The following is an 18819-nucleotide window of genomic DNA, read 5'->3' as shown; positions in this document are numbered from 1 at the left end:
GGGAGGGGAGAGCAGGCTCAGCAAGCGCCCGCCCGGCTCCTGGCCTGGAGGGGGAGTGGCGCTGGCCGACTGCTCACCCACGTCGCTGCGCTGGCTGTTCTTGTCGCTGGGCAGCCGGGCGTAGGCCGTGTAGTGCCCGCCGATCATGCCGCCGTAGTGATTGATGACCGCGTACAAGTCGTACATGGGCTGCTGCTGCTCGTCCTTCTGGCCGATGCAGAACTTGCTCAGGTCCAGGCTTCTGGGGAGACAAGCCACGCATGAGAGGCCGCCCCGCCCGGCACTCCGGGGTAGGGGGCTCCAGGGGCTGGGCCGAGGGGCGCAGGGGAAGCGCTCCCCGGGGCGGGAGGGACCCCGGCAGGCTGGCGCGGCCGGCTCACCGGACCGGGAAGTCCACCATGTCGTTGATCTTGTCCCGCCAGATGAAGCTGCGGAAGGAGAAGCGTTTCAGCTGGATGATGAGGACGTTGGGCAGGCGCCATAGCATGAGCTGCTTGGAGGCCTCACGGTGCTGCTTGCACTGGGGGCAGTACCTGGGGAGAGATGCGGCTGGTTACTGGTGCAGGCTCCCCTGCCCCACACGGCCCGTGCCCTGCCCCATGGCCAGGAGCCAGAGCGCCCGAGGTGGGGCTGAGGTTCCTCAGGGAACAGGCAGACTGCCTGGGCAGCTCCCTCAGCCCAGCCGAGCAGCACAGCCCCACAGCGCGCCGAGTCCCGGCCTTCCCCACGCTGGGCAGCTGCCTGGCACGCTCCAGGTGGCTCCCCCGCCCGGGGGCACAGGCAGGGCCAGCACGAGCAGAGCCCATGCCCCGGTCACGGCACGCCCGGCCCCTCCTCACCACGCTTCCTCGGGGGCCAGCACTTCGGGCTTGGTGAAGAGGTTGAGGCACTGCCCCAGCGTGAAGTGGCCGGCCCTGGCCGCCTCGCTGGCCGAGCCCGGGTCCTCCACACACTCCAGCTCCTTGGACTCCACCAGCACGAACTCCTTCAGCCGCTCGTTGTTCTTCCACACCAGGGCCAGAGAGCAGCCGTCCGTCAGCTCCAGCGGGGCATCGCCTGCAACGGCCAGGGGCTCAAATGCTAGCCCCCCAAAGCCCACGCCCTCCCCTTCCTGGCCCAGACGCTGGCCCCCAAAGCCCACGCCCCTCCCCCTCCCGGCCCAGGGGCTCAGACTGCAGCCCCCCATGCCCAGGCAGGCACCATGCCCTCACCGCCAGCTGGGAGGGGCCATTCCCAGCACTTCTGCACTTTTCCCAGCCCCAGGGGGTGGGGGAGAGGCGGCCTGGCACCAGGCTCTCCTCCCCTGCCTTCGGACCAGCAGGAATTCCTGGGCAAAGCTGCCAGCCAGGCCCGACGCCCCTCCCTGCAACCGGCCCAGGGCCGGGGGGAGCGGCTCCCCCTCAAACCCCAGTGCAGACTGGCCGTGCACTGTGTGGTGCACATGGAAATCCGCTCAGCCTCAGGCCCTCGGCTGGGGCAGGGTTGGCCCGTCTGACATAGGCAGAGTATGCGCCAGCCCGGAGAAGAACCCAGGAGTCCCGGCGGCCAGCGCTGCGCTTCCTCCCACGTGCCTGGGCGGTGACCTGTGCCCCACGGAGGAGAGCTCTGGCCCCGCCTGCGCTGGGCGCTCGAGGAGCCAAAGTGGGGCTGAGGGCACCTGCGGAGAGATTCTCTGTCCGAGCAGCCAATGCCAGCTCACAGCTGCCACCTGCCCGCAGGCCCCGAAGGCCCAGCTCACCTTTCTCCTCCAGCCTCTGCTCTCGGCTGGCGCTGTCGATCTTGTTGATGTAGAACTGGGTGGCGTGGGCGCTCAGCGCGTCGGGCGCGTGCTGGTAGCCAGGGACGGCAGCTGGGGACAGGCAAAGGCAGCCGTTCAGGGAGCGGGCACAGGAGGCACTGCCAGGGCTGCTGTCTGGAAGGCAGCAGCTCTGCCCCCTCTGCGGCCCCCTCACAGGGCAGCTCTCTGCTTTGCACAGACAGGGCCCCCTGCCCAGGGTCCTGGGCTCTCTTGGCAGCCCGCGCTGTCCCATCACCGCCACTCCCAGATGAGGGCTGGAATGGGAGAGCTGGGCCTGGCGCCGCTGGGCATGAGGGCTGCCCCGCAGGGGCCAGGGGGCCCAGGCAGGCACCATCTGATCCGCCAGCTGCAGGCTCGCTCGGGCCTGGGGGTGGAGAGCTGGGTTAGGAGGCGTTTCGGTTGCTCCCAGGCTCTCCCGTAGCCGCGCTGGGATGGAGTGACACGTGGCCCGGGACGGCCTTCCAGGCTGGCCGCGCAGGCAGAGCAGCGGGTGGGAAAGGGCAAGGGGCCGGCTGGCAGTGCACGGGGCAGAAAGGATTGCCAGGCTGCCATGCCCGGGGGTGTGAGCGGCCGGGGGGGCTGGTGGGAGTGCGCTGCCCCGTGCCAGGAGCGCAGTGGGGCTGGGGTGCCGAGCGGGGCTGGCGCTCTTACCTTCGGGCTTGGGGGTGCGCTCGTAGGAAGGCTCCTTTTCACAGCAGGCCTCACCCTGCGCCTCCAGCGAGTGCTCAGAGAACCCCAAATCCAAGTTCAGCAAGGAACTCCTGGCCATGGGCACCTGGCTTCTCGCTGCACTGGCGTCCCCCAGCTCGGGGGCGGGAGGAGACAGCTGCGGTTCCTGCAGAGGAGGGGCCCTGTCCCCATCTCCCCCCTCTGGGGCAGGGACCGCACAGCTGCTCTTAGCAGGCGGCTCCAGCTTTTCGGGAAGCAGGGGCTGCGGGCCCTGCTCCGGCGACATCCTGCCGAGCTGGAAAGGAGGCTGGAAGACGCTGACCGAGTACCTTGCGGGAGGGGTAGGGAGGGAAGGGGAGAACCGTCAGAGCACAGACCCCGCACCTGGGAACCCGCCCGGCCCTACGCCAGCCCCTGCCAGCCAGGGAGAGTTCAGTGACTGGCCCGGCCATCCTCTGCTGGGGCAGAGGCAGCACGGCTCTGCGAGCACGGCTGCGAGCCTGGTGCGTGGACAGCACCCTGTGGGGAGCTCCCAGCCAGCGCCAGCGTGCCACGCTGCCTGGCCGGCCCATGCGGGAGAGCCGGTGTCCAGGCAGCAGCTGCCCTTACCTCGCGTAGCCTTCCAGGAGCTGGGCCAGGCGGGAGTAGGTGAGGCGTGACTCCGGCACGCTGATGAGGAAGGGGAAGCCGATGTTCTCGGGGCGGCAGAGGGTTTTGTGATCCGGCCAGTGCGTTTTCTGACACAGCCTGCAACACACCCCCCGCTGAGTCACTCCAGGGCCCTCTGCCCCAAGACGAGCCAGCGCAGCCCCCCACAGCTGCTCCCCAGCCCGCCCCTCCGGGGTGCAGGCGCCCACTCACACGTTGCAGTAGCCCACTCGGTAGCACCTCGTGCAGCGTTTCAGCTTCTCGTCCTCCGACTGCTGCTTCTTCTGGCAGGCCGCGCACTTGCTGATGGGCACGTTGGGCACCTGGGGACGCTGAGGGAGAAGGGGCCCAGTGAGCGTGCTGGGCTAGGAGCCGGGGCAGGATCCAGGCAGCGCCATCGCCATGCAGGCGACGGGGCCAGCGCACCCTTTGGGGAAACGCGGACGGGGAGGCGCCGTGCGAAGGCAGTCAGGGGAAGTTACCAGCGAGCCCCATCTGCTGGGCCTGATCCCTTTGCCCTCCCTGCTGGCTCTGCCCTGAGCTGTCTGCTCACGGGCACGGCCCTTCTTTGCAGGCTGCCAGGAGCCGGGACCAGCCCCTGCCCCGTACCTGCTGGACCTCCAGCACCACCACACGCTCCTTGGCCAGCTCTGGGGACAGCACCTCGAAGCACAGGAGAAGGTCTGAGGGGGAGACAGTGTCCAGCGAGTGCGACGGCAGGAACGTGCGGTGGAAGCGGTTCTTGATCACCTGCCAAAGGAAGCCAGGGAGTGAGGCCGTCTGCAGGGGCACAGGCTGCCCTCCCCGCTCAGCCCCGGGCCCTAACGCGGCACCACTCCAAGCTGACGGAACAGCTCCTGGAGCGCGCAGGCGCTCACGCAGCGACCTCCACAAGGAGGCTGTGCTCCCATGGCCAAGCCTCCAGGCTCAGCACGGGGCCCAGGTGCTGGGTGCTGCAGCCTGCCTCCCGCTCCCCCGGAGGTGCTGTCTAACAGGCACCGCTAGCTGGCGTCACGATGCTCCTGTGTGCACCCGGCACAGCGCCAAAGCTCTGCGGGGAAGGGACCGCTCCACGGCCAGGCAGACTGGACAGCCGCTGGCATCGGCACGGCCAACATGCTCACCTCTGCCAGGCGCAGGTTCTCCGGCTTCACGCGCACGTTGTGGGCCACCGAGTCCAGCACCTCCATGGCACTGGAGTTCTCCTTGCTGATGCTGACGAGGAACTGCCAGGGGAGAGCTGTGTGTCAGGCCACGGCCAGCCCCTCCGCCTCCCTCCCACGGACCCAGCCGGGAGCCGTGGGGCCCCACTCGATGGTGGGCTCCTGGAAAGGGCCCAACAGAGCCACCAGCAGGCTGCTGCAAGGGCCTCTGGCAACGAAGCCTCCAGCCATCCCGGCTGGCTGGGAGCGACCGGGGCCTGCGAAGGCGGGAGGCTTCTTGGTCTTACCTTGACAGGCTTCTTGTGCGGCTCCTTTGCAAAGTAATAGACCGTCAGCACCTTCTGCTTCTGGGGCAGGGGCACCGGCAGGTACAGGAAGGGGTCGAAGGTGATCGACACCTGCAGGACACAGCGGTCAGCCCTGGCCTCGCCCAGGGCAGCCACAGCCGACCGGGCAGGGTTCCTGGGCTGGAGGCTCCAGTGCAAAGGGGGAGAAGCGGGCAGAGGCCCTGGGCTCAGAGGAAGTGGCGCCCACGAGGACAGGGCAGCCTGGCACTGGGGCGGGAGGAGCGATGGGGTGAGCCCCTGGGATGGCGGCACACCTGGGCCGAGGAGCCCCGTGTCTAAGAGACAGCAGGCACCGGAGGAAGATGCTGCCCAGCCACGGGACGGCTGGGGCCCACGGCAGCGCAGAGCGACCCTGTGGCAGGCAGGCTGCCCACAGAGGCCAGGCTGTGCCCAGCACACCGTGGACATAGGGCGTGCGGCTGGCTCCCTGGCCCTACCTTGGAGCACACCGGGCACACCAGCTTGGACTTGTACTGGCCCTGGAACAGGTCCACGATGAAGGAGTCGTTTCTCATCTTGTGCCGCTGCCAAGCCTCCTCAGCCACCACCTGAGGGGCAGGGAGAGGGTCAAAGCCCCGGCCCCGCTGCCCAGTGCAGGGCCCCCACCCCACCCCGCCCCCTGCAGCGCCACTCACCTCGTCGGGCCGCCCGTCCGAGTCCACCGTCTCGGTGTAGGGCTTGTTCTGGATGCGGTTCAGGTCCTCGTGGAGGCCGTCGAGAAGGAAGGCCATGAACTCCTGGGCGTCGTGCTGGGCGTAGCCTGTGAACTGGCTGGCCTTGCTGGCCACGATCGCCTGTGGGCAGGAATGGTCACGCACGGCGGCCCGCACTGCACCGCACGACTCAGCACTGCCCCCCAAACACCAGAGCAGCCCCCGAGGAGCCTGGGGGCCCCGTCCCGGGGAGAGGGGACGCCCTGCAGCATTGCTGGCTGCTCCCAGCAAGGTTCTCCTAGATCCTGAGATCCCAAGGCCAGCAGGGGCCATGGGATCACGGCCAGAGACCTCCCCCAACAGACTCTGGAGCAGAGCTTTCCACACACAGCCAGCCCACCCAAAACACCGTCCGGGAGGGAGACTCCACCACCACCCTTGGGAAACCGTCCCAACAGTTAACTCCCCTCCTGTCAAAACTCAGGCCTTATCTGCAGCCTGAAAGTGTCTGGCTTCACCTTCCCGGCTGGGCCGGGCCAGACCTGGCTCTGCCAGAGACAGAGCCCCTCAGTAAATATCTGTTCTCCAGGGAGGGCCTTAGAGACCGTGATCGAGTCACCACTTAACCTTCTCTTCACTAAGCTAAATAGCTGGCGCTCCTCGCGTCTGTCACTATGAGGCAGGTTTCTGATCCTTTCACTGTTCTCTGGACTCTGCTCTGACCCCTCTGCAACTTATCAGCACCCTTCCTGAGCTGTGGCCACCCGACCGGGACGTGGGATTCACCAGTGCCAAACACAGGGGTAAAATAACCTCCCTGCTCCTATGGGAGATTCTCCGTTCAGGCATCCCAGGATGGCAGCAGCCTCCCACTGGGAGCTCACGTAAATCCGATTCTCCACCACGGCCCCAAACCTTTCCCGAGTCCCTGCTTCGCAGGACAGACTCCCCCGGCCGCTACGTGTGGCTGACATGCTTTCTTCCTAGATGGAGACGTTTGCATGTAGCTGGAGTAAAGCGCACACCGTTTGCGTGTGCCCTGCTTAGCAAGCGATCCAGAGCACTCGGACCAGTGACCTGCCCTCGGCATCATTTACCACTCCCAGGTTTGTTCCACTTGCAAACTGCATCAGGGACGGTTTAAGGTTTCCTCCAGGTCTTTGATACAACGTTAAATAGCACAGGGCCAAGAACTGAAACACTGGAAACAGACCCACTCAGCGACGAGTCCCCATTTACATTTGGAGACCTATCGATTAGCCTGCTTCGAATCCATTTCATGTCATCTTGCTCTGGCTTTTTAACTGGAATGTCCTGCGGTACCAAGAGAGATGCCTTCCCGCCCTCCACTTACATTACGCCAGCACCATTCCCTTCACCAGCCACACACGTCTCCTCAGAGACAAATCCACTTGGGTGGACGGGCAATGTTCCACAGCCCACTGGAACTGGCGTTAATGACATGAGCCTCCTCCAACTCGGCTTGAGTCGAGCCCCCTGCCAGCCGCACCAGGCCTCCTGTCCCGGTCCTTACCTTCAGCTTGGAGGGCTGGAAGGCGTGGTGTGTGCCCTTCCAGAGCGCCCGCAAGAGCACGGCAAAGCCAATGGCCAGGCGCCCCCCAGTGCCCAGCGGGTTGTTGTAGTTGATTTCAGACTCAAAGGAGCGATCTGCAGGAGACACGCGGGCGAGGGTGAGGGCTGTGTCCCATGCAGCAGGACTCTGCCCCGGGCACAGCCACCGGCCCCCGCTCACCATGGAAATAGTCCCGCAGCTCCCGTGTGTTGGACAGGGACTGAATGACGCTGTTCATGAAGCAGGTGTTCCCCAGGTTCACCAGCCCCGTGAAGCCCGGCAGACACACCTTCTTCTTCTCCTCCTCCTCCTCCTCCTCCTCCACGCTCTCGCTGCTCACCGGGCTGTGGGTCATCGGAGGCACCATGCACATGGGCTTGGGCTGCCGGCGCGGAAGGGAGAGACAGACGGATCTGAGTGCTAGGAGCGCTGCTGGGACAGGCCGGGGCTGGAGCAGCGCCCCCAGCCCACCATGCTCCCTGCTGGGAGCCCCACCCAGCCCCACAGCAAATGCCCCAGCCCCACTCCCCACAGCCCTCGCTCGCTCGCTGGAATAATTCCTTTCCTCCCTCCGTGCTGACGGGCAGGGCTGCAGGTGCCTGGAGCTGAGCCCTCCTGGCAGAGCACCTGCTGAGTGTAGGCCAGCTACTGTCTCCCGGCACAGAGCGCCACGGCCCACCTAGCCCAAAGCCGAGCGCGTCGCCTGGCGTCTGGGCCCCCGTGAATCTTGTGCGCTCACGCCAGCGTGCAAGTGCTCACCGAGGGGACGTGCACGTCCTGCTTCACCGTCACGTGCTCTGTGGTCGTCCGGGCCACGACCCCGTCCAGGCCAGCGTCCTCGGCTCGGGGCTTCTCCTCCCCTGCCCGGGCCTCCTCCGTACTGGACAGGGGGTGCTGGTTACTGCCAGGCTGGCTTTTATCCAGAGGGGTAGGGCCTGTTGGCATGGCAACTTTTGCACCACCCACTGCACCTTAAAAAAAGGGACAGGTGGGCCTGTGGTTAGCAGCGGTGTGGGTGGGCGCGGCTCGTCACGGGCAGAGCAGCGCCGGGGAGCAGGGCTGCTGCTCATGCACTCGCACCCCCTCGGTCACCGCCCAGCAGTCCACGGCCCACGACAGCACCCCGGCCGCCCGAGCTCCCCCAGAGGCGGCGGGACCCCCGGCCGCCTGAGCTCCATGTCTGCCCTCCCCGCCAGAGAAGGGACGGAGCTGCTCCCAGCCAGGGCCGGGCGGCATGCGTAGAGTAAGGCGAGGGGAAGCCAAGGTGCAGACCTTGTGCAGCCGGAGCTTCCAGCCCCCCCCAGCGCTGGCTGTGGCGTTTCTTCAGGCAGATGTTGATGCGGGAGACAGTGAAGTTGTACGTGCACTGGTCCGGCTCAATGAGGTTCCTGGGAGACACCAGAGCAGCCTCAGTGCTGGGGGACGTGAGCCAGGGCTATGCCCTGCCATGGCTGCTCCTGACCAGCTCGCTGGGCTCGGACACATCCTGGACCTCTTGCAGGGCAGCCGGTCGGCCATGCTGGGGCGCTCTGGGCTGGGCCAGCCCCTGCCAGGCTCAGCGCCACCGCTGCTCTGCCCAGCTTCGTGGCAACGGGGGGCGCAGGAATAGGGCCAGCCACGTTGTCCCCGACAGGGCTTAGTCTTAGCCTGGTCCCCAGCTCCCCACCATGCAGGGCAGGCCCTCTTCCCCGGCAGTGCATGCCAGGGCAGCTTGCACCGTGGCAGAGGCAGCACGTGCGTCATTTCCACTCAGTGCCAGGGCAGCAAGCACGGGCGGCCGGGCGCTCTGCGGCTCCTGTCTGCCCGGCCTGCCCGCTGGCGAGGGGGAACCAGCAGGCTGCAGGGATTTCCTGCTGGCTGTTCGGATCAGCGCAGACAGAGCAGCCTTGCGCAGTGCTATCCTGGGGGGCTGGCACCCTCCGCCCCTTGATGCAGATGGGGAAGCCCAGGCCCCAACGGGTGTGGCCTGCACAAGGCCGGGACGGGGGGATGGATTGGCCAGGCTGCTTGTCCTGCATGGAGCTGCGCCTTGCAGGAGGAGAGCAGACGCCGCAGCGGGGGGAGCGCTGCGGCACCAGGATGTTGCAGGCACAGCGCCTGGTACCTGAGTTTCACCTGCCATCGGAACACCGTGTGAGGGCCGCAGCCGGGGTGAAGGCGCAGGAAGTTGATGTCACTGCAAGGAGAGGAGAAGGTGATCAGGAGGCAGTGCACGCGGGCCTGACGCCTGGCAGCCTCCAGCGCTGGGACCCGGGGCAGCCTGGCCGCGGCCCGGAGCGAGGCGCTCGCCGGTACCTGGTCTGGAACAGCAGCGTGAAGTCTTGCTCCCGGAACAGCACCTTGGACGTCTCCTCGTGGATCTCCTTCACGTAGACGTGCACCACCACCGAGTCGTTCCCCTTCTCGTACGAGTCTTTCTTAACCAGCGTCAGGCTCACGATGGGCTCGGGCTCTAGGAGAGGACAAGCCCAGGTCAGGGGGCGCAAAGCGGCTGTGCCCAGGAGCCCCTCCCAACCAAGGTGCCCGAGGAGTGAGGGGAGCCTGCCGGGGAGGGAGCGACGAAGCCCCAGGAGTCAGACCTGCGGGCGAGGCCCACCACGGGATTTGCTGGGAGGGCAGCAGCCTGCCGAGGGAGCCACACCCCTTCGTTCCCCCACGCCGGGCCCCAATGCCAGGAGGTACCCGGGGAGCCGCTGTCTCCCTCTGCAGCCTTACCATCAGCTGCTGCTTCCAGGGCAACGTCCTCTTTGGACCAGTCTCTCTTCTCTGTCTCTCCGCCTGGTGGGGGGGCGGCGGGGGCTGGGACAGCCTTGGTGCCCTCTCCAAGGGCTGGCAGAGGCTCCCTTCCCCCGGGAGCCTCCGAGCTGGCCGGCTGCAGGGCTCTCTTCTCCAGGCTGGGGGCGAGGCGATGGGGGAACGTCTCCGAAGGGCTGGCAAGCGGCTGCATCTCCATAAGCACCGGCTCCTTCTGCAGCACTTCAGCCTTTCCGGGAAGAGGGGGAAGGTGAACCACAGCGGGCCTCCCCCTCCCCCCGGTGCTGGGGCACCAGCTCCCCTCGTCCTACGGAGCCCTGCTCACCACGGCACGGCGTGGCCAGGCTCACAGCTGTCCCTAGCCAGGCTCCTCGGCCCCGTCCTTCCCCGAGCAGGGGTTCCCACCTGCGCTCACTGTCGGCTGCCAAGGCAGAGCGCTGCGCCCGCAGTGCTCGCTGGGCTCTGGAGCGCCTGGGCGTGGTGAGCTAACGTGCCGACTGGGGCCTTGGCTGGCGACTCCGCCCCTGGCATGGCCAGCTGGAAGCAAGGGGCACCACGACGCCTGGGCTGGGGAGGACACCACCCACACGCCTGCGCTGACCCGCGTCCGCCTCGCACCGGCAGCTCTGCGCTGGAGGGGTCCCGGACCTCGCCTTCGCACAGCCCCCGCCTCAGCCCAGGCAGCAAACCAAGAGCGAGACAGGCAGGGCTGGGCCTCTCGACGCCCATCACCCCTTCGCCCCCAAACCCATGGGCCAGCCCCAGCCCCGCCTACGGGGGAGCTGCATGCGCTCTTGCAGCAGCAGTGCCAGCAGTACCAGTGCCAGCGGGGACCCGCAGAAGGGCCCAGTGCCTCATGAGCCTCGGGATGGAGGCAGCAGGTCCCCGTGCCACCCGCCCCCTTACCTTCGCCAGAGGCGGGGTCAGGTCCGTGGCCGCATTGCCCTGGGCTGCTCGGCCGTTCGGCCTGCTGCCCGCTCTGCCGCTGGCTCCCCTGCCGGGCTGCAGGCCCTCCTCCGTCACAGCCAGCGGGAGGTACACAGCCCGCTTGGCGCTGGGCCCGCTCTGCAGGCCGGGGCTGGCCGCGCTCCTCCCTTCCGGGGCCTCACTCTTGCCCGGAGCTTGCATCGAGGCCGGGAACTCCCGTTTGCTCCTTGGCGGCTCCACGTCGCTCTCGGCCCTGGGCTCCTCGGGGGCTGCCTGTGCGGGTGGGGGCTGCTCCTTCCCATTCTCCTGGCCCACAGCCCCCTTGGTCAGCTCCTTGGATCCGTCCTTCCGCCTCTTCTGGGAAAGGCAATGAGGCACGTCGGGAGGGAATCACTGCCAGAGCCCTGCACCCTGCCCCGCAGGCACAGGGCCCCACTCCCCGATTCCCTCCTGGGCTGTGGGGAGCTGCCCGCCGGCCCGGGAGGAGAGGGCTTGCTCCAGCCCAAGTCAGGTCTCCTCACTGGGCTGCAGGCCGACCCCTGGAGCCCTGCAGGAAATGGCACTGGCTGCAGCCCACCGCCACCCCGGCCCACCCTCCTGCACCCTGCACGGAGTCCAAACACAGCAAGCCAGGGCACCCGAGCTGCAGTCCAAGGGCAGAGACTGGCGCCAGGGGCTCAATAAATCAAAAGGGCCAGGGTGGGGAGTGAGGGGGGGACCCTGGCAAGCAGCAGGGCTGGTGCAGCTCAGGGGTGCTGCCACCTCCGGGCCCTGAGAGCCATTGGTACAAGGAGGTGACCACGGTGGCGGCCAGCCAAGCCTCTCTGTCCACTTGGACGCACAGAGACAGATGTGCCAACGCAGTGCGCCCCTTCCCCACCCGGGGAGCTCAGCCAGGGAGCTGGGGGCGCAGCGTGAGCTCTGCTCCACTGGGCCTGGCGGCCGTGTCGGCGGGGGGCTGGAGAGGTGCGTGGCCCTGAGCTGCTGCAGCCTTACCAGGAGTGACGCCCAGGTGTGCAGGGGGATCTTCTTCTGGAGCACCAGCTGCAGGCAGTTGCCCTTCTTGCACTGGACTTTACTGCAGGAGCTCTCAATCTCCGCGTAGAACTGGCAGCTCCACTGGCGGCCGTCTGTGGGCAGAAACGGGGCAGCACAGCTGGGGCGGGCTGCAGGCACCGCGGGGCAAACAGACGCTGCTCTGCCAGCGGGGCCCTCCTGCCAGGGACTCCGCCAAAGGTGCCGCAGCAGCGACGCCAGCCGGCTCTCCTTCACCGCCGCAGCCCAACGCGCCAACGCCAGCAGGGCTCCCTTGACACAGAGGCTGCCTGGCTCCTAGCCCGACACTCGGCACCAGCCCATCTCAGCATCACCCCTGCCCCTTCATTACCAGCACCAACGTCCTCTGCTCCCCTGCAGCTTTGACAGCGCAACCGCCCACCCGCGATCCAGCCACGGCCCCACCCGGGGGTGAACTCCAGCCCTCTGCAGCGCCCTGGCCCTGCTCTGCTCCCTGGCCGGCTGCGTGGCCCTGGAACTCACCTGCTCTCTAGCAGTCAGCTTGCTGCTGACGGGTGAAGCATTTCCCAACTCTTCCATACCCCCCGCCATGCTGCTCTGCCCCGGCCAGCAAACTGCCACAGCTACCTCACCCTCACTGTTCAGCCATGGATGGGTTACTTGTTGCTTTCTTTCTGGCTGGGGACACCTGCCTCCCAGGACCACAAGGGTACGGAGCACCTACTCTAAGGGACCAGCTCTGTCCTTTGGACTGGCCCCTGTACGGTCATCTCCTCCACGAAGGGATGTCCCCAATGGGCCGGGCGGCTCCCGGGAGCTAGCACTTTGTACCCTGACCCATGCCCCATGGCTTTTGAGAGCAGCCCCTCCATCAGCACACCGGAGCAGCTGCTCCGAGCAATACCCTGCAGTGGGGCGATTGGGGGCAGGTCAGCTGGCGTCTGGCACACAGCACGTGGCAGAGCAGGGGAGCCCCACACTGCTCTGGGGAAGCTGCGCTATCTAGTGCTTCCTTCTCTGCCCAACCCTTCTGCCCTGCTGGGTGCAGTGTGCTGCGGTCAGTGGTGGACCAGGCCAAGTGAGACAGTGCTGGGCATTCTCCAGGCGCTGGCCGAGATCACTGCTGCTCTCCAGCGGTTACCTGGCAGTCTGACCACGCACTCCGTGTCTGTGAACGCAGTATCCACCTCCTCCAACTTGAGGGGCCCGCTGCCCAAGTTCAGCTTCACAATCACCTCGTCAGCGTTCTGCTTCCAGTCCAGCAGCAGGTCTGCAAAGGCAGAGGGAAGGTGTCGCTCCCTGCCCAGGAAGCCCCAGGGCCCGAGGGGGTCAGGCACCCCTGCACCGCCAGCTCTGCGCTGGGGAAGCAGAACCCTTGACCGAATGGGGAGCACAGGGGGCCTGGGAGCAGAGAGGCGCATGGCGGCGAAGACAGGCACTCAGCCCGCTGCGCACTCAAGGAGGAGCCCACAGCTCGTGCCATGGGCAAAGGGTGAGTTCCCAAGTGGCACAGGACAGAGTATAGGGGAGGCAGTGCCACTCTCACGCCACCCCCGACACCCAGCGCAGCTCCCCTTTCCAACGGCTGCTTCCCCGTTACGTGCCAGGGCTGCTGCAGGAGGTCGCTGTTTCCCTTCTCCCCCTGGCATGCAAGCTGAGCAGCCTGATGAGCAGGGGAAGCCAGCGGCACAGTGCCTGGCCGACGACTGGCAGGAGAGCCAGGGCAGGGAGCCGCGCTGGAGACAGCAGCACTCTGGCCACCTAGTCGTTTGCCTGGATGCTGTTGGCTATGTGCTTGGCTGTTGCGTGGCACCCTCCAGCCCGTGGCCAGCCATCGCAGGGCTCTGCGCACAGCTTGGGTGTGGGGAGGGGATCCGAACGTGTCCCCCAGCAGCCCGGCTGGAGCAGCACGCTGGGTCTGTGCAGCTCAGGGCTGGGAGGTGGGATCCCAGGCATGGCATGTTGGCACTTGGGGCGGGCACTGCACACCCAGTCACACTCCTGGCGGCAGCTCTGTGCCCAGCACCTGGCAGAGTCACTGCTGTCCGTGCAGCACTGCCCACGTGAGGGGTCCCCGGGGACACACAGCTGCCAGCACAGCTCTAAGCAACCCCCAGGGAAAAAGAAGTAGGTTACTTTGCACCTTCCCTCCTCCCTATGGGGACAGATCTCCCTGCCACCTCTTGGTCCCACAGGGCTTTGGTCTGGAGAGCTATCCGGGTGACTTCCTGTGCTAGTCTGGTATGAATCCCAGCCCCGCACCCACATGCCCAGGGGAGCACCGTTATCCCCATGCCATCGCTAACTGACGAGGACCGCAATTCAGCAGCTGTGTCAGGGCAGCCACAGCGAGAAGCCAGGCACCAGCCTGCTCCGATGTTTCCGGGACGGTAGCCGTGGCGGCTGCGCCGTGTCTTATGCCTTTAGCAGCGTTAGGGCTTGTCCACACAGGAAGCTAGCCCAGGACAGGTAGGCCGCTTTCAGTTCAGCCTCCTATCCATACTGGGTGCGTCCAGCCAGCTGCTGCAGCAGGGGCGCGTGGTCAGTGCAGGAGACCCTCACCGCCAGAAGCCAGGAGGGGAACGGGGGTGGATCACTCCAGCTGCCCCCGTCCACTCCCTCAGAAGTTCTGGCAATGGCCGCTGGCAGAGGCGGGATTCTGGGCTGGACAGCCCACAGGTCTGGCTGAGCGTGGCCGTTCCAGTGCTCTGGAGCGAGTCACCTCCTGGCAGAGCGTCTGGCCGCACCTGACCAGATCGTGTCGTGACACCAAGAGCAGGTGAGGGGCAGCTCAGTGTCCAGTTGCAGAGCGTGACACAGGACCATCTGCATCAGGCTCCACTCCAGCTTCCTACATGAAGAGCTCAGCACTCTTCCCCTCCCGCTGGCCCTAAGTAACAGGGGTCAGCCAAGGCCCAGCTCCAGGACTCGGGTTTGGCTCACAAGGAGACAGGTTCGAGCCCCTTCTCACACACAGCGCCAAGTGGCGCCTGGAAAAGCAGAGTAAGGATTCAGACTCCCATGTTACACTGGTAAGAGGAAGCGATGAATCAAGTTTGCTTACCCTACAGCAGGCTCCTTGGAGAGGAGCAGCAGAGGGACAGAGCCCCAGGGGCCCTACCTTTCTTAGAGTCGCTGCCAAGGGGTCTCTCGCCCTCCTTGCTCTCCTGGTTGGCTCGGTCCTTCTGCTTCTTCTTGTTGGTTGCATCCTCCAGCCCCCGTGACATTCTCCGCTGGCCTGGGGCACTGGCACTGCTGGACATTTTCAGCCGTTTGGATGACACAAACGGCCCGCCGGGGTCAGTAATGGAATCTGGGTCAGGGGTTTGACGTTTTCTTCCTGGCCCAGCTATCTTGGCGACTCTTTGTGGTCAAACTCTCTGGCAAGGAACAGACGACCTAGGAGACAAGTGCGCACAAGTGAAACAGCCCCTGGCAGAGGGGCTGAGCCTGGGAAGGGCCTGGGCACCAGGCTCATGAAAGAGGCCCAGTGGCCTTAAAGTCCAGCCATGCCTAGGGATGCTGCAGTGCTTCCCAGAGCAGCGTGCCAGCATGCCGACACACCACGCAACAGAGCCAGAGTGCCTGGCCTGCAGCCACGCATCAAGAACCGAGGCGTGACCCTGTGAGTGAGCACAGCTGGAAAAGGAGCATTCTACGCTAGGTTCTCAGGGCGTCGCCATCAATGGAGAGCAGGCCGCCCAGCTGACTTTACTAAGCCCCAGCCACGGGGAGCAAGACACCTCAACTCCTGAAAACCTAACGAAGGCTGGGGGGTTTTACCTGCCCTCGAAGCAGGAGGGCTCCTGGGGCAGGACAGAGCCAGACTCACAAATCAGCGCAGAACCCAACCAAAGAGCCAGCGAAAGCCGCTGCCAGTGCAATCCCTGCTGGCCGGCCACAGAGGAGAGCTCATCCTTCCCAGGGCTGAGCGCCTCATACACCACGAAACGCAGTCTGACCGGTCATTCAGTGCCACGCCTGGCACAGAGCTCCTGAGGAGTGAGTCGGTAACGCCTGGGGAGCAGGCGCGCTGCCTGGCCCCTCTGGGGAACAGTGGACCCCAGAGAAGCCTGCCACAGCACGGGCTGGGTGCTGAGATGTCACCAGCGGTGGGGCTGTTACTGCAGCACTTCCCTCGCTGCTCCACGGGCTGCCTAGCTCGTGGCCATGGGGTATAGCTACAGGAGAGCACCCTTTCAGGAGTGGCCATTTAAGAAAACTGGATCTGCAAGTTATGGGGGCAGATGCCCTAAAACCTGCAGGAAGGAAAGAATCGTTCGGCTCCTGGCAAAGCCCTCTGCAACAACAGGCAGACTCCTTCACCCCGTGTATTGCCCACGCAGCGGGAGCCTGCCGGCCCAGGCACACCTGGAACATTCATCCCTCTGCTTAGTTAAAGGCAGTGAAAATCAACAGCTGTGAGGAGGAGACACCGCTGCCCCGGCCAGGAAAGGCGCTGAGGGGTCCTCTGGGCAGGCTGGAGAGGCAGTGCATTGCTCCAGGCAGGAGACTCCCCGCCCAGATTCTGTGCTTGGATGAGGTCACCCTGGTTCTCCCGGGGCTCTGGTTTGAGTTTCACTCTCCAGAGGGGCTAGGCCAACTCCCTGAGAAGAGTCCCACTCCAGAAACCAGCTAGCTGGAGCAGCTGGAGCTGGGGGGACCAAGCCACAGGTTCAGTTCTTGTTGCTGAGGGCTGGAAGGGGGAGGGGGGATCAGCAGCCCATGAGAACAGCTGCCACACCCAGGGGAGCCGCAAGCTGCTGGACAGGGGAAGCACTCGCATCACACACACTCGGCCCTGCCTGGCAGGTAAACACAAAGAAATGCCACACCACACGCTGCCCGCTAGTGACTGGGGCCCTTGTGCTCTAGAAATGCCTGGGGCACCAAGTGATGACTTCATAGGACACACCCACACAGCAAGAGGCGCTGCTCCTCCCAGCCAGCCTAGCCCCAGGACAGGCCCAAATTGTCACTCTAAGTAAACCACCACCACATGCCCTGAAAAGGCATTCGGCACCCAGCCCCACGGCGCCCGGGGCTCAGACATAACCCAGCTTCAGATCCTGGCCACGCCACTCCCAGGCAACGCAGGCACAGCTCACGTTAACCGCCCGGCTGCAAGGGAGGGAGCTTGCATGAGGCTCCTGCAGGCCAATGACTGCCACTGCAACCCCCCTGGCAGCTGGTCCTGCTCCAAACAAGGTGAAATGAGTCCGTCTACACTACAGCTCCCAGCACTGGGCCTAGCACTGGTGGCAAGGGGCTTGGCAGAGTCTCCTAGCGTGGACGAGGCCTGTATGTGAAATATCCAAGAGAAGCAGGATTGGTTTCAGCCAACAGTGGCCACAGCGGCTGCATGCCCCCCACTCCCCGGGAATGGCTACGGCAGCTCACCGTGGAAGAGGCAGGAAAGCCCAGCTAGGCCCATGCTCCCCACCCCACTTGCGGGCTGGCAGTTGCACCCAGAGCATTGGTCTAAGCAGTGCAGCTGGGTCTGGCAGCGTGTTCTGTGCATGTTTGGGGCCGGGCTTCACTTCGATGGGGCACAAGGCACCAAAACACACTTCAGCCCAGGGCACGTCAAGCGAGCTAAGAGCCGGCACGCAGACCTGCGCCCCGCGGGGCAGTTACACCTGCTCGTCTGCCTGGAGGCCAGCCCTTTGGCCTCTGCCTCCCAGGGCAGTGCAACACCCTGCTCATGGCCTGCCTGTCACACTTGTTCAGCGCCTCTTTGCTGTCTGCCTGGAAGAACCATGACGATGGAATCTGCCCCCTTCGGGGTTCCAGACAGCCGGGACCTAGTCCTAGCTTCCAGGATCCTTTTAGACACACCCTTGCGTCCTGGTTAACACCAGCCCTTCTTCTCCACTTCTGCACATTGCTGTTTATGGGCCAGGCCTTAGAAACACCGCAGAGGTAGAAAGATCAGACTGGAATAGTCTCCTAGCAGTAGCTGAAAGTCCCTTAAAGCCGGACCCAACAAAGGCCTGGAGACTAAGCTGCAGGGCACACCGTGTGGCAGCAGAGAAGAGGGACGGTCTAGGCGAGCCAACAGGTCTCCTCTACGGTTCTGCCACCAGAACTGCACGGCCTGCCTGGCTCCCCTAGGTTACAGCTGGGCCCTGACACACCTTGGCGCAGGCTGTCTCTGACACACGGCAGCAGCTGATCAGGGTTTTGCTCTCCAGTTGTCTGTAGTGGACAGACTCTCCAGCTAAGACCCTTCTGTGTCTCCCACCGCCTCGGACTTGTTCAGCCACATGCAAAAGGCTGCCCTCTGTTACACGTGCCATTCTGCCCTAGTGACTGGGTGCTCCCCGCGCCTTGCCTGCCTGCCCCACGCGGGATCAGGCAGCCCACGGCATCTGCTGCCCTGCACTTGCTCTGTCAGCAATGCCCACCACCGGCTCCTCCAAGGCCCGTACTGGGAAGGCGCCGAGAAGGCTCCTCCTCCCCTTCTCTCACTATCATTCTCTCCCCACTGAGGGGTGGCTTCGCCAGGGTTTGGTCAGAGAGAGCCCACGATGTTACCAGCCGGCCGGGGGCAAAGCCTGCAGAGACGGCTCTGAAACGCCCCCAGGGCTGAGGCGTCTCGTCCCCCTGCTCCATCGGCACGTGAAGCGCAGGCAGCAGAGTGCAGGGGCAGGAGCAGCCCACGGGCACTACTGGGGTGTCTGCGCCACCCCCAGGGCGGCGAGGAGCGGGGACCGCAGGAGCCCGGCCACCGCGCCCGGAGCAGGCACGGCCCGGCAAAGGCTCCAGGCCCGCAGCCCACCCGCCCCTCGCCCGCAGGCTGCGGAGGGCACGTCCCCACCGGCACCACCGGCTCCAGGACAGACAAAGCAGCGGGGCAGCGGCCCGCCCCGGCCAGCCAGCCCCGCCGGGACCCCCCGCCCCGCCCCGGCACCGGGGGACGGGGACAAGGGCAGCATCTGGGCGGGGAACGGGCGGGGGGTAGCGGGGGGGCAGCCCCCGCCCCGGGCCAGCCCCCCCCGCGGAGCCCTGCCCCCCCCTCCGACACAGCCCGCCCCCGCCGGCCTGGCCCCTCCCTCAGCCCGCCCCTCCCCCGCTCCTCCCTCAGCCCGCCCCTCCCCCGCTCACCCCCGGCCCGGCGGCTCCGCCGTTTGTTTTGTTTCGAGCCGAAGTTCCGCGCGGGCGGAGGCGGACTCAGGAGGAGACAGGCCCGAGCCCGTGACGCACTTCCGGATCCGGAACCGGAAGCCGGGTGGCGGGCGGCTCCACGTGACCAGGAGCGCTGCCTCGC

General features: G+C 65.8%; 1 protein-coding gene across 4 annotated transcripts in view; it reads right to left on the bottom strand.

Annotated features, from left to right (window-relative positions):
• Positions 1 to 18771, bottom strand: part of USP19 (ubiquitin specific peptidase 19) — a 28294-nt gene extending 9523 nt beyond the window's left edge. For 2 of the 4 annotated variants that reach the window (XM_067540913.1, XM_067540891.1), the window contains exons 1-24: positions 18657 to 18771; positions 14671 to 14948; positions 12691 to 12819; positions 11529 to 11662; positions 10512 to 10889; positions 9567 to 9834; positions 9147 to 9303; positions 8956 to 9027; positions 8124 to 8239; positions 7611 to 7822; positions 7032 to 7233; positions 6813 to 6946; positions 5261 to 5419; positions 5063 to 5173; positions 4566 to 4676; positions 4240 to 4341; positions 3725 to 3865; positions 3329 to 3447; positions 3077 to 3214; positions 2450 to 2796; positions 1739 to 1849; positions 840 to 1056; positions 381 to 533; positions 78 to 241 (exon numbers count right to left, since the gene is read on the bottom strand). In XM_067540913.1, the coding sequence (XP_067397014.1) occupies positions 78 to 241; positions 381 to 533; positions 840 to 1056; positions 1739 to 1849; positions 2450 to 2796; positions 3077 to 3214; positions 3329 to 3447; positions 3725 to 3865; positions 4240 to 4341; positions 4566 to 4676; positions 5063 to 5173; positions 5261 to 5419; positions 6813 to 6946; positions 7032 to 7233; positions 7611 to 7822; positions 8124 to 8239; positions 8956 to 9027; positions 9147 to 9303; positions 9567 to 9834; positions 10512 to 10889; positions 11529 to 11662; positions 12691 to 12819; positions 14671 to 14812 (3817 nt within the window). In that variant the 5' untranslated portion in view covers positions 14813 to 14948; positions 18657 to 18771. The remainder of the gene's footprint in view (positions 1 to 77; positions 242 to 380; positions 534 to 839; positions 1057 to 1738; positions 1850 to 2449; positions 2797 to 3076; positions 3215 to 3328; positions 3448 to 3724; positions 3866 to 4239; positions 4342 to 4565; positions 4677 to 5062; positions 5174 to 5260; positions 5420 to 6812; positions 6947 to 7031; positions 7234 to 7610; positions 7823 to 8123; positions 8240 to 8955; positions 9028 to 9146; positions 9304 to 9566; positions 9835 to 10511; positions 10890 to 11528; positions 11663 to 12690; positions 12820 to 14670; positions 14949 to 18656) is intronic. The other 2 variants (XM_067540899.1, XM_067540906.1) reach the window with 2 other exon arrangements.
• Between the last annotated feature and the right edge of the window lie 48 nt (positions 18772 to 18819).

Source organism: Emydura macquarii, unplaced genomic scaffold, assembly GCF_026122565.2.
Source record: "Emydura macquarii macquarii isolate MOO-44397 ecotype Brisbane River unplaced genomic scaffold, CSIRO-AGI_Emac_v2 contig_71, whole genome shotgun sequence".
Taxonomy (NCBI): domain Eukaryota; kingdom Metazoa; phylum Chordata; order Testudines; family Chelidae; genus Emydura; species Emydura macquarii.
The sequence above is the reverse complement of the archived record's forward strand: the minus strand, read 5'-3'. Positions and strand labels throughout refer to the sequence as shown.